At 38.2% G+C, this 13259-nt stretch overlaps 2 protein-coding genes across 6 annotated transcripts; one reads left to right on the top strand and one right to left on the bottom strand.

The window, feature by feature from the left end:
- Positions 1-3197: 3197 nt before the first annotated feature.
- LOC121602681 (sialin-like) lies at positions 3198-11543 on the top strand. Of its 5 annotated transcripts, none has more exons than XM_041931450.1 (8): positions 3198-3440; positions 4736-4900; positions 5067-5575; positions 7957-8165; positions 8295-8531; positions 9324-9752; positions 9821-9977; positions 11005-11543. In XM_041931450.1, exons 3-8 carry the CDS (start codon positions 5539-5541, stop codon positions 11397-11399), a joined length of 1464 nt encoding a protein of 487 aa, XP_041787384.1. In that variant the 5' UTR covers positions 3198-3440; positions 4736-4900; positions 5067-5538; the 3' UTR covers positions 11400-11543. The 5 variants fall into 5 exon arrangements, with proteins under 5 accessions (XP_041787384.1, XP_041787387.1, XP_041787385.1 ...); XM_041931452.1 differs by lacking the exon at positions 3198-3440 and adding an exon at positions 3576-4652; XM_041931453.1 differs by lacking the exon at positions 4736-4900 and having other exon boundaries at positions 3198-3307.
- Positions 5700-7194, bottom strand: LOC121602682. The gene has a single exon (XM_041931454.1). The coding sequence runs from the start codon at positions 6422-6424 to the stop codon at positions 5813-5815; it is 612 nt and encodes a 203-aa protein (XP_041787388.1). The 5' UTR covers positions 6425-7194; the 3' UTR covers positions 5700-5812.
- Positions 11544-13259: the final 1716 nt, after the last annotated feature.

The raw sequence follows: 13259 nt of genomic DNA, 5'->3' as shown, positions 1-13259 counted from the left end.
ATTGGAAGGCATTCAACGGAAATTTGCGGGTAGGGTATTTTTCGGTAGGAGTTTCAGATGTCTTCGGTAGGTTTACAGATGAGGTAGAGGAGGGGATGCTAATCTGCAAAACCAAAGTTCCATACCATGAGAATACAGGCGGTCGTTAAGATGTTAATGGGAACCGAACGGTCGCAAAATACCGCGTATCTCGAATTTTCGTATTTCCGGATTTCGTAACCTTCCCGCAAATTTCCTTTAAATGCCTTCTAATCGCCGGCGAATTGAAGGCGAATTGTAGGCGATTAGCAGTGCATTTAGCAGTAATTAGATGCCTTTGAAATATTTCCATAAACAATTTCGTTTTGAATTTGAAATTTGAATTTGCAACTGCCAAAAGAAAACCTTACAAACGTCTTCAACACTGCAGTATTCTCAGATATGAGCATGAGTTTCGATAGCTGTTATGATCTCTGAAGCCCTGAGCTATTTCACTATATTGAAAATGGTTATTATTTTAACCAGCATTATTAAGTTCTTAAATGCCAATAAATCCAAGTGCCACAAATCCACTAAACGACCACTAAACGGCTTCTAAACGACTCAAGCTTTCAACCCAAACGGAATATAAAAATACTTCGTTTAGCAGACGGCAAACGACTCATGCATTCTAAAAATAGCAAAAAGCTGGTGGCGCCTTCTGTTTGTGAGATACTCAAACCAGTGGAGTTTCCTCGCTTGGAGAGCTTTCCCATTCGCTCTGTACTGTTTTATGGTTTCGCATTGAAGTTATGCATCGCTAGAACTAGAACAGTGATACGATTGTTTAAGACTAGAACCGCCGTTGGGACTTTTTTGTCCCATCACACTCGAAAAAGGTGTGTTATTCCGCTTGCCGTCGTGACAAACGATTGAGATTTTCTGACTTTTATTTATTTTGAACGATCTTTCGAATGCGCTAATAAAAATAATTGCATCCCATATGGTTCTTTAAAAATCCTTTTTATTCTAGAACCTCCATATGGGACATTTTTGTCCCATAGGCAAAATACGTAGTAGTGGCTGGTATATCTGCTGTCAACGAGTGGCACATCCGTCATTTTGGCAAGTTTGGCAGCACTGGGTAGAAAGTATACGTAGACAGTACTCCGTGAATAGTGCTAGTAGAAGATGGCCGGATGGATTTGGCGGGAATCAATGATTGGGTTTTGTGCAAAGAACTTACAACAGAAAAGATATCTAGACGCGATTTTCTTATCAAGCTAGGCAAAGAACTTTCATGTTTCATGTGAGCCAGGTTCTGATGAAACAAAGATGTGTTTTAGATGATTGAAGTAATTAATCTAGGTGTACCTTTTGTTTTCGAAAAAAACCTTGTCCTGTTTCTAAAGCCAGTCATATACGTTTGCCTATACCCAAACAACTTTGAACATTAGACTTGTTTCATTATCATAAAACCCTACTGCATAAAATCAACTGATAAGATTGTTTAAATAATGTATAGCTGTAAGCCTAGATTTACTGTGGTTCAACCCTGTAAGCAATAATTATCTATAATATAATTATCATAAGGAGTTTATCACTAGAAGCTCTGTAATGTTATATTATTCTACAGAAAACTGGCTTTGATATATTTGGTATGCGGTTCATATGATCACAATTCAATTTTATCATTGATTGAGTTACTAATGAAGCTTCATTATACCTTATTATAATGTTAATTAATTAACTATCCACAAGAAACCCTTACGTAATAATAAACATGTCCAAATATTTACACATAACTAATGGGACAAAATTGTCCCATCTGGCGGTTCTAGTGAGGTTGAAAAGCCCGTCGGTTCAAGTGTTAAATACTAAACTCCAATGGAAACCACCAGCACCGAAGCAAGAGAGATTTGAATAATGGTCGATGGTGTTGATATCCATGTGTTGTGGTGTTGATATCACATGAAATTAAAATGATAAATGCTCTTCGAGAAATTTCACTATTTGTATAATTTTGCTTGAAGTGGTAAGCTTTAACCACAACATTAACTATAATTGCACCATTGTATGATATTTTTTGTTATTTATAAACTAATTTAACATTCATCAAAATGAATTTTTCTAATCTAAAAATCTAAATAATGAAACCAACTGTCAAATTTAGACACATTTCCATCTCAAAATCCGTTTGCAATAGGATTCGCGTACTACCTGTTGTGGTAGCACTATGGGCAAACCAATCATGTCACTGATAGAAAAGATCGCATTGCTTGTTAACACTGTGTTAGCGGTAGTGATGGGAAATTTTTAACCACAAAATAGGAACGGAATTAGATTTTTTTCAAAACGAAACGGAACGGGTAGGTTCAATACGTTCGGTTGATACGTTCGTCTATATCACGTGCATCGAATGCAAAGAGTGGCACAAAATTTAGGTTTCCGTGTGCAATACTGGTTCCAACTGATCTTCCAGGGTTTCACACTTTATCTCAAGACCGCGGGACCCCTTCCCGAATCTGTCTTAGCCAATGCCAAGACTGCGGTATGAAGCTTGAAAACGTATCGCTCCAACCGTTTTGACTGAAGCTACCGTTTCTACCGAACCTGCTAAACGTTCAAAAATTTGTTTAAGGAACGGAACGAATATACTAGGTTCGCTTCCAAAACGCGCATGATTTGGCATTGAGTGGTTATGAATTGCTACTAGCTGATATCACCGGCCAGTTAATTCAATCCAAGTTTTATTTTTATTAAAACATGTGTGTTCATCACGACTAGGTAGCCCACACACTAAAGAGGAACATGTTTGTTGTCCATCAATAATTAATTGCTTGTAAATTAATTATTATCTGCTTGTATTGCATAATATCTTAATAATAGCTATCTTTATTCGAATGCTACATATGTGATATTTTATCATAAAATATTCTCTTATTCAAACAAATTTGTAAATCAATACAAATCACAAATATGGCACGTAATGAAATAAAAGTGATTAACTTATTTTTAAATGAAACTTTAACCCTGATTTTCTCGTAAAAACTTTCTTTCGAAAATAAAGCATGGAAGCGTAGGAAGCTAGTGTTATATTTAAAAATCGCACTCCACGCTGTGGGTTCATTCGATGTCCTATGTGTGTATGACAACTCCACAGACTAGGTCCGTAGCCAGTTTCGCGAAGAAAAAAATAAACATTCGCTCACGGCGATATCGGTTAGCACATTCAGTGCCACAACGACAGCAACCAGCGAAGATCGCACACGTGAAAGCTTTTTCGCCAATATAACTGTCTGGTAGCAAGTTTTCGCTATCAGTCTGTTTGTGATCAGCACGCTACATTGTACGATCGTTGCGATCCGTTAGTGAGATTGTTAGAGTGACAATTGTGTTAACATGAAGTGTGCGTTTGAAGTGCTTCAGATTTTGTAGGGCAATACGTTTTTTTCTATAACTAATCATTCAGCAGCTTTGTGGTAACGTTTGTGATTCATTATGTTATTTATAAGCCGAAATTAGTGAGCTTGCTTTCCAAAAATGATTGCTAAATGATAAGATATTTCCTTCTGCGAACAAAAAAAAAAATGTAACATTACTTTCCTACCGTACATTTTGTTTGTGATTTCTGCGTGAATAGTTCTGGAAGCAAAACATTCCAGTGTATATCACGTTCGCCATTGTAGTTAAATTTAACGAACGATCACGGTCGCGGAAAACACAAAGCTGGGAAAGCACTCTAAAAGTTATTTGCAACGGTCTAAAGATTATCATCGACCATAGCTGCGATTATCTACTGCTACTGATTCACTCATCTTCCTGTTCGGGAGCCATTCAAGCTTGTGATACCGATAATTTAATTAGCAACTAGGGTGGGCTTCCGGCATACTACTAATATTCAGTCGCATTTGACCCGTTCATTAAACAGAAAAGCTGTTATTTGCAACCTCATCACTCAGTATAAATAAACTCCCAGTCCTACATAGTTTACTAAATCATTCATTACAAACCAAACACACATATTTACAATGTTTTTGCCTTGTCCGTTACAAATTTTTCGTAATAGTTTACAGTGTATGACAAATTTGCTTAATAAGTTGTCTATTAGATTAAACTGGCCTTCGTATTGTTGTACGTTTACTGCCTAGTTGTCCTTAACATGAATCTTTGGTTGATCACGGATGGTTTGGTACTCTGTGGTAATCTCGTTAGTGTCTCTCTTTTATGACCATAATGCTGTTTGTTTATTCAGCTTTATGGAAATGTCTAGTAACGCAAGCCATTACATAGTGCACAGTGTAATCTTTGTATACTTGCACGTATTAATCTAGGTGACGAAATATGCGTTATCGTTGTTAAATACCCTTATTAAAAGTAAAATGGTTGTACATGATACAATAAGTTTGTGGTAAACGCTTGACATGAAGTGTTGAAAATTAGTTATAACATTATACCAGTGTTCTTAATGAACGATACATTCAACACTTCATACTTTTGAGCGTCTACGGAAACATTCATCCGGTGCGTGAAACCGTGAAGCCCATTGCTCCAAAGTAATTGCTACACACATGCTCGAATTACCACTCGTTATCATACGATTGTCGCATCGGGACCGTACTCATCTAAATAATCTGCTCTGCAATGCCACACACAATAACAAGGCTGTAATAAGGTTTTACCTAACCTGCAAGGTTAACATTGCAAAGATGCGTTGTGCCTACGGGTAACAGCAAAAACCTTCGTTTCTAATGACATTTTTACGCTTCTTTGCTAGCTTCCTGTATTACCTGTTCGCTTATCTACCCTGGCTACGATGGCATCGCTATACACCATTGCATTCAGCCTCGTAAATGTAGTAACAAAGCTTGTGCCCTACAATAACGTCAAAATGTTGTTACCTTTGCCAAAAATCCAAGCCATCGGTTGGACCTGTTAGTAGGTAGCGTGCTTTTAGCTTCCTTCAGATGCAAAGATTATGGTTTGATTGAGAAACAGTTTATTAGCATAGCCTAAGGAAAACAACATTCATCAAACGCAGACAACATGAAACCGCAAGGTGCTAAGTATTGCTAATATTTCCTTGTCCTATGTTTTCTTTTTTTCAGAAACTTCCACTACCTACGCCTTGTCACAGTAGAGTGCACCAGCCAAGTACTTTGCGACAATCTGCCAACATCGACTAGTTCATGCTATGATCGAGGCAACTGACCTCAACTGTGCGAATTGCCGGTAAAGCGTGAGGAGCCATGGGCAGCTGGTTCGGATCCGAACGCGCGTTCGTTTAATATCAATTCTAAACGCGTTTGAATTGAATGGTTCGCAAAATAAAATAATATAACGCACGTGATGGTGAATCTTCCGTCAGTTCATGGCTGAGAGAGGTATATAAACTGCGTTCAAGTGTGACACGTTCCGTGCGTGACTGATCATTCGTAGTTCGTTAAAAGTGTGAAAAAATTGTGTTAAACAAGTGAACGCATACATACAAAAAGGTGTATATTCTTTTTAGTGGAACATTTAGCGTTAATATTATTTTTTACAAACTTCAATCATCTGTAAAGCAACAACACCTTAAGCATGTACGGGCTGCTAGTCCATTTCATTAAAGCGATAGGTAAGATCAAACATTTATTTATGATGTTTTAATTTATTATTGTATAAAATTTATATTTTTAACATATATTGAAACTGGAATAACATATTTTGCATTTTCGAATGCATTAAATCGTTATTAAACAATTCACGATACAATTTCTATATTCGTACTACATGAACATTGACCATACAATTTATTGAATTATATATTTGTTTTGTTTGTAACACCGTGGTGTACTATACCCAGGACAATCCTTCAAACTCTTTTATCGTGTTCTTGCATCGATGCTGAAAGTTCAGCGTGCTGCACTACGACATGGTCAGGGTTGTACGAACTGGCAGGAAACCATACGGAAAGGATTGGTTTCAAATATATATCACGATCCTTGGATTGATTGACACTAGACTCGCGCACTAGTTTGAACGGAGTTGTTTCTTGCTCCGGAACAACAGACGGCAGTGTGGTTGGCACTTCTGTTGTTGTTAAAGCATCGGAAACATCATCTTTTACTGGCGCAGGCAAGTTAGATGCTTCCACCACAAACCCATCCACGTCATTTACCGTGTAGTTCACTTTCTGGGTAACGTTGTTGGCATCGATATAGTGATAGGCACCGTATACCGTGCCATCTGCGCTCTTCAATTCCACCTTAGCCGATGATCCAGCATTGTAGCCATACGCGTACTGTCTGCAATCCTGCCCAAATACCAAATACTGGCTGCCAACTTCCGATAAGCTTGGCAATTCACACGGACCGGGTGCAGCGTGGATTAGCACCGCAAACGTAAGAAGAGTACCTAAAATCAGGTGCATGATGGACTGATTCAACTTATTGACTGATGCTATGAGTTGCTCAACACTCAACATTTATACTTTTGCTTAATGCTTAGTTTGGAAGAAATTATGGCCAATTCCATTCATTTGTTCCAATAACGAAACATAGTTTAAGCATTAACCGAACATTATCCCAAAGGCATCAGCTTATGATCGTTGTAAGTGATTAGAATAGGGTCAATCAACCGTGCCAACACAAACAGAAGTACAAACAAAGAATGTGCTGAATAGAAGTGCTGAAGCCTATTATTGCCCTCATCATGCGAGAGCTCTTACATCTACAACGACAAGACTGTGTAAACTACGGTTACATTTTTCTACTAAGTTTAATTTAGCAATCATCTTATACTCGTAATCCTTTCATTTTGATTATTGTAAATCTTATTGTGTACAGCAGTTCATCTCTGCAAACAGTGCTTGCTTGACTTAAATCACATTACATATCGTTCTTACGACATTCCGGACATTGGCAACTTTGGCATCAGCTTCCCGTTTTCTTTAGCAAAACTAGCTCGACGAAGCTCAAACTAGCCTTCACTTTAACTGGCTATTCAAACATACACATACTATTCAAAGTTCGTGTTATTTCGATTTGAGCAATCAAATTGATAGCACACCAGTGACCGTAAACTTGTCATCCGGAGGCAATGATCGGCTAAACAAGCTTACGCAACGAAGAATCATTTATGTATACCGGTATGAATGTAGACACATACTTGCAACATCCCGTGAGACGTGCACGAGCCCGGTTTTAGGCTTTGCGCGGCTTGAAAAATATCGACATTTTTTAAGTGCGTGATAAACTTGTGCAGCAACAAAATTCAGGATGTATTTGTGTTTATTTAGTAAATACAGGTGTTCATTTAGTAAATACAGGTATTGGTCAAGTGGCATTCAAGTATTATTCAAGTGGCAGTTGCATCGTTCTTTGAAATCAAATCATGGCAATAACACAGCTCATACAAAAAACGTGTTACGTTATAATCGAAATAATAACAGAAATAGTCATTTGGCATTTGGCATTTTAAGTTTACCCTTCCATTCCCCAATAATGAGTCAGTATTACCAAAAATCAAAACTAGTAATTCATTTTTATGAAAGTCCTCAAAAATATAAAGAAGTATAATATAAAACTCATAGTACATTTAATTACGTTATAAAAAGCCATGCAGACATATTTACACTATTTATACAAGTATTGTACATAGTCAATACTTGTTATTTGTTACTATATCGTGTTTACTGTTTTAAATCGTGACTGTTACTGATTGCTATGGATTTTTTATAGTTGGCACGTGTATTGGCACAAATTTATATCGCTTTAGATGAGGGAGAACAGTAGCTAAGGTTGCCATAACCAAACAATACAACGAACTAAAGCCATTAAATGCACAAATCTCCTTCTCCACCATCCACAATCACAATCTCCTAAAGCTCGCTTTCCAGCACACAATTACGTATATTCTACTCCGACCATGATTTTGCATCATGCAGAAATCGTTAAAAAAATCATGCTTATCTTTTAAATTAATCCATTCCGTGTATTTTCTTTTATAAACTCGCAGATCGCATACCGACCCGGTTCAACGTGTCTATTATGTTGTTTATGGCATGTCTCATCAGCTATATGTTACGAGTAAACATGTCTGTCAATATATTGGCAATGGTGCAGCCAATTCAAAGCAACATCAAACAATCTGCACCCTTGGACCATAACAACATATCTGATGGAGCAACTAATCAAACAATGATCGAAAATTCAAAAGTCCCCGATGTAGGTGATTTCTTCATCTTGTATATGATTTCTACGAAATATCATTTTTCCGTACAAAGCGTGTGGTTGTTTGTGTGTGTGTATGTGTGTGATTTTATTCAATAGCCTTTTCTTTCTCTATTATTTTAGTATGGTCCACGATATAATTGGAGCTCTCACGATCAAAGCATCATCTTGGGCGCCTATTTCTACGGTTATCTGATATCGTCGCTGCCGGCCGGTATTTTTGCGGAACGCTTTGGCGGACGTAATATGGTTGGACTGTCGTTGGCATTTAGTGCACTCCTAACCGCATTAACTCCCCTAGCCGCTGACAATGGCATGTGGGCCACTATTGCCAATCGCGTGGCGCTAGGAATTTTGGGTGTAAGTAAACATGGTTTCAATCTATCTGAATGCTCGATATTATTTCCAAACAAAAATGGATCGTAACTCTCTTTGAAGGCTTCGATAGCAAATATATTTAACCAAATCGCGTCGGATTTGAACAGCAATGCACAGCGACAATATAAGTGAAAGTAAAAATTACCTAACGAACTCATGATTATAGCACCAATGTTTTATATTTTTGTTTCTAATTTGATTGTTTAATTTGATCTCGATAAATCAGTGGTTTTCAACCTTTTTGCAGCTTTTCTTCCCATGTAGGGTGCATGTAGGATTGCATTCCCCCCTTACAAGTTCATGAGTGGGGGAGAGCGTGGCCATCCATGATATTTAGCGATTTTTTTATCCGAAATTCTCCACCGGTTGAAAGCCGCTGCGATATTATTATTGTAGCACACTATGGGAAATTGCTACTAAATTATTCAAATACTCATTACCGTCCTTTAAGATTGGATTTTGTTGTTGTTTATCTTGGAAACAGTTCAATATGCTCGCATTCACATGCATGTTTCTTTGTATGCGTAATTATACAGCTATTTCACAGCAAAGTGAATTGTAAATGTTTGTGAAAGTGAGGTTGGCCCAAAGCGAAATAAGCTGCTATTTTGTTCTTAGCCTCAAGAGTGTACAGTGTTTAATTCTAATCGCAGCTATATCAAATACGAGTAGAATAGCTGTGCTTGCATTGTTGCTATTTTTGCATTCACATAACTTTTACTTATGATCTAATTTTGTTTTGTTTTGTTTTCATTATAAATTGTATTATATCAGGGCTTTTTGTATCCGGCATTACACAACCTCATCTCTAAATGGGCACCCCCAGACGAGAAGGGAAAGTTCGTATCGGCTCTCATGGGTGGAACATTTGGCACGGTTATCACGTGGCCCCTGGTCGGCGTTCTAATTGAGACGCTCGGATGGTCCTTTGCATTCTACATTCCAGCAGTAATCTCTGCCATCGTAGCAGTGCTATGGTACATTATTGTAGCCGACAGTCCATCAACCCATCCTCGCATAAAAGCGGAAGAGAAAGACTATATAGAAAAGTCACTCGGCGACACAATCTCGAAATCGAAGCTCTTACCACCAATTGCATCACTTGCTACATCGCCACCATTTTTGGCCTTGCTAGTGTTGCATTTTGGCAACCTGTGGGGCTTGTACTTCTTGATAACTGCAGCACCTAAATTTATGAGTGAGGTAAGCCCTCTAAACATCTACGGGTTTAGCAATTTGTTCACTGTCTTAATGATTTCTTCATCCAACAGGTACTTGGATTTAAGCTTGCCAAAGCAGGATTCCTAGCGGCACTACCATATCTAGCAAGATCATTGGCAGCATTTTTATTCGGAACAGTGGGTGATTTGCTTCGTAAAAATTCGATTATGCGCGTCACTGCAATACGCAAATCCTTCTGCTTATTCTGTAAGTGTCTTATAAGAACTCATTTCATAATAACAGAACAGTTACACTTTATCTTCGGGCCTATTGTTAAATCGTGCGAGTTGACGACGACTGTCTCACGCCGCAATAACACTATATACATAAAATGAAATATCAAAAAAAACAAATTAATGTTTCATATATCCATGATTATTAATTAGCAAATTTGGTTGATTACGCATATCGTTTCATATCACCAACTACATCACAAGGCTGGTTGTCTCGCTTTTGTCTGAAAGATATACTTTATCAACATCATTAGGTCATTCATAGCTCATTTACATTTTAAAATCCACGCCATCCTAACCAACTTGTAAACGGACCATACGGCAAAAAAAAACCATACTGTTGCCATGCCGTGTTACGATCGTGGTTTCGACCTGTCAATGAAAATGTTGTATGAGGTGAAGCACCTTGAACCAGTTCAGGTTCAAGTGCTTTTTTCCAGAAAACTCCCTCAAACTGGCGCTCGACAACAAGTTCAAGCTATTTTACAAACATTTCGGTTGTTTTGTATACAATGACACCGGCACGAGGCTGTAGAATTTCCGTGCCACAATATAAGCTAACATTTGCACAAATGTACAATGTTTCTTGACATAGTTGATATCTTGTTTTCCGGAGAAACCCATCTTTTTAATACTCATATAGTTCGTGCCGATGCATTTCGATCGGTATCTCAAGCGATACCTTCAAACAAATTCATATACAGTGAGCTGCGGATATCGTTATGGAATAGTAAATTCACTCACCACTCATCTTTCCACTTGCACGCATAATTGGTGCCAATTTTTGCAAGGAAATTGCCAACATAAACATTCCAGTGTACAGCTTTCAGTTGCTTTGACGACCTATAAATAGCCCCATGTTTAGTGGAGCGATATAGGCGATCGATCGGCCATAGTGCGCCTTTCGCATACACCATACACTCCATCGTGCGTGTACATTCGTACACTCCATCGTGCGTTTCTGACTGACTGAGCAACTACTGATTCCATTTTAATTGCAGCTCACATAATACCCGGCCTGTTTCTCGTTGGGCTAATCTACATTGGCTTCGATCCATACGTTTGTGTCGCCATCATTACACTCTCGCTCGGGTTTAACGGTGCATCTACGATGACCAATCTCCAAAACTCCCAGGACCTGGCGCCTAACTTTGCCGGAACGCTGTACGGTATCATTAACTTTGTCGGAACGTCTAGCGGCTTCATCTCGCCCATCCTCGTAGCTCACTTTACCGTTCAGCAGAGTACTATGGAAGAATGGCAATATGTTTTCATAATTGGTGCCGCGGCTTACATCGTTCCTGCGCTCATATTTATCGTCTTTGGTTCAGGACAGGTACAGAAATGGAACGAACCGAAACAAACGCAAGCGAATGCAGAGTTCCAACACACCTAAGTTTACGACAAACCCCCCGAAGCTACATTCCCACACAACTCTTTCTTTTGCCACACTCTTTCCTTCTTCTATCGAATCTCAGGACAATTTACTGTCGATAAATCGAACCCTACCGTCATACGGTAACACTCCCAACCATACTAACGAAAAGTATTATTAGCTACGAAAGGCAAACTCATGCTCATGATGGTGCTCATGAATTAAATTTAGCTATATGACTATATTAGATTCATTTATATATGCATTCAAACCAGTCCCCTAAGTCTTGGTTATTTGTATATTTGTATCAAACGTATGTCAGTTATGTTAGCGTCGATATAATAACATAAAAACATAAAAAAATTGTTCAAAAACTTCGCATTTTTGCCGTCGTTTGAGAATCCCGTGATACTTTTGGTGAATCCCATCTTCTTTGTTCCAAACGAACTAAACTGGTTTAACATGGAATAATAGAATTAGGCCACTCTAATATATGGAGAACTTCACTTTCGTACAAAACAAAATTAGAATATATAAGTATCTCATGATCAAAATATTTTTATGCAAATAAATTGTCCAATTAAGTATTTTACAAAAATACTATGATAGAAGATAATTATTTATCGATTTCATAAAAATAATTCACGACCTGCTAATTGCGTAACTTGTATTTAAACATGTACAATTAAAAAATTCAAAGTGGCTCATTTGAGAAAAAAAATAATGAAAACAATGCAAAAATACTCTAAAATAATAAACATAGTTTGGAAATAACAACAGTAGAACATAGAACATAAAAAAAATGTGTATGCAAAATAACAATGAAATACCGCGTAAAATGGTTCCGAGAAATAAAAAGGGGATCTTAAATTATGCTACCAAATATATAATTGAGAAATTTTTAAAACATAACTAAATGTACAAAAGGACCAGAGAGGCGAATGCTAAAAAGCCTCGTAAAAATAAAACAACAACAACAAAAAGTACCAGAACTCCTTTAAATAAGTCTAAATATGTCCAAATGCGCTAACACCTCCAACAATGTTTGTGGTTCCTCCAAATTTAGGTTTTGAAATATAGGAATGGAACCGAAGTAGTAAATTTGAAAAAGAAACGGAACAGAGCCTATTCGATTGTTGTATGGGATATCTTTTCTTTATGTAAAATATAATATAATGTTATCTTGTTTCAATTCAAAAACAATTATATCAAAAAAGAAAAATGAGAGAGGTTTCAATCTATTACGTAATTTTTATGTGTGGGTGGGGGGGGGGGGGGGGGGTGATGGGCGTTTTGGAGCGCACCAACGGCTCTGTAGCCGGCTCCGCTCGAACGGCTCCGGAGCCGGCTCTGCACCAACGGCTTCGCATTCACGGCATCGGAGCTGCCCGCGAATCAACGGCTCCGGATCAACAGGTTAGGACTAACGGTTCAATAGAAACGGCATTGTATGATAGCGCAAAAAAAAACGAATCTACATTCTCGCAAGTGTAGAAGCTAACACCCGATATGATTGCACTATTGACATTCATACAACAAGTCTATAGTTTGGTCACAATGTTAAAAACTTATCGATTCCTTTCAACATGATTTACTCAGCTATTACGGAACTTCTCAATTAAAACTTTATTAAAAAGGTTTTTTTGTTAGTGCACTGTGGTAAAACCGGATCCGGAGCCGGAGGTGGGTGCGGAGCCGTTGGTGCGGAGCCGACTCAGGAGCCATTGAAGCGGAGTCGGCTCCGGGCCGGCTTTGGGGTCGTTGGAGTGGATTCGGTTTCGAAATTGTCTGAAGCCGGTCGGAGCCGGCGGATCCGCCTTCGGAGCCGTTTTGCCCATCACTAGGGGGTTTCTTGCATGTTACAGTTTGTTGCACTAGGGG

This window comes from Anopheles merus, unplaced genomic scaffold (assembly GCF_017562075.2).
Source record: "Anopheles merus strain MAF unplaced genomic scaffold, AmerM5.1 LNR4000569, whole genome shotgun sequence".
In the NCBI taxonomy this organism is placed as follows: domain Eukaryota; kingdom Metazoa; phylum Arthropoda; class Insecta; order Diptera; family Culicidae; genus Anopheles; species Anopheles merus.
This window is presented reverse-complemented; position numbering and strand designations above follow the sequence as displayed.

What these genes read in the sequence shown, in the direction of transcription:
- LOC121602682 (XM_041931454.1), bottom strand. Translation starts at nt 6,424, where the DNA reads ATGTTGAGTGTTGAGCAACTCATAGCATCAGTCAATAAGTTGAATCAG.
- LOC121602681 (XM_041931453.1), top strand. Translation starts at nt 5,539, where the DNA reads ATGTACGGGCTGCTAGTCCATTTCATTAAAGCGATAG. An exon ending in TGGCGCTAGGAATTTTGGGT is followed by an intron (nt 8,532 to 9,323) that starts GTAAGTAAACAT and finishes GTATTATATCAG; the next exon opens with GGCTTTTTGTATCCGGCATT. An exon ending in CACCTAAATTTATGAGTGAG is followed by an intron (nt 9,753 to 9,820) that starts GTAAGCCCTCTA and finishes TTCATCCAACAG; the next exon opens with GTACTTGGATTTAAGCTTGC.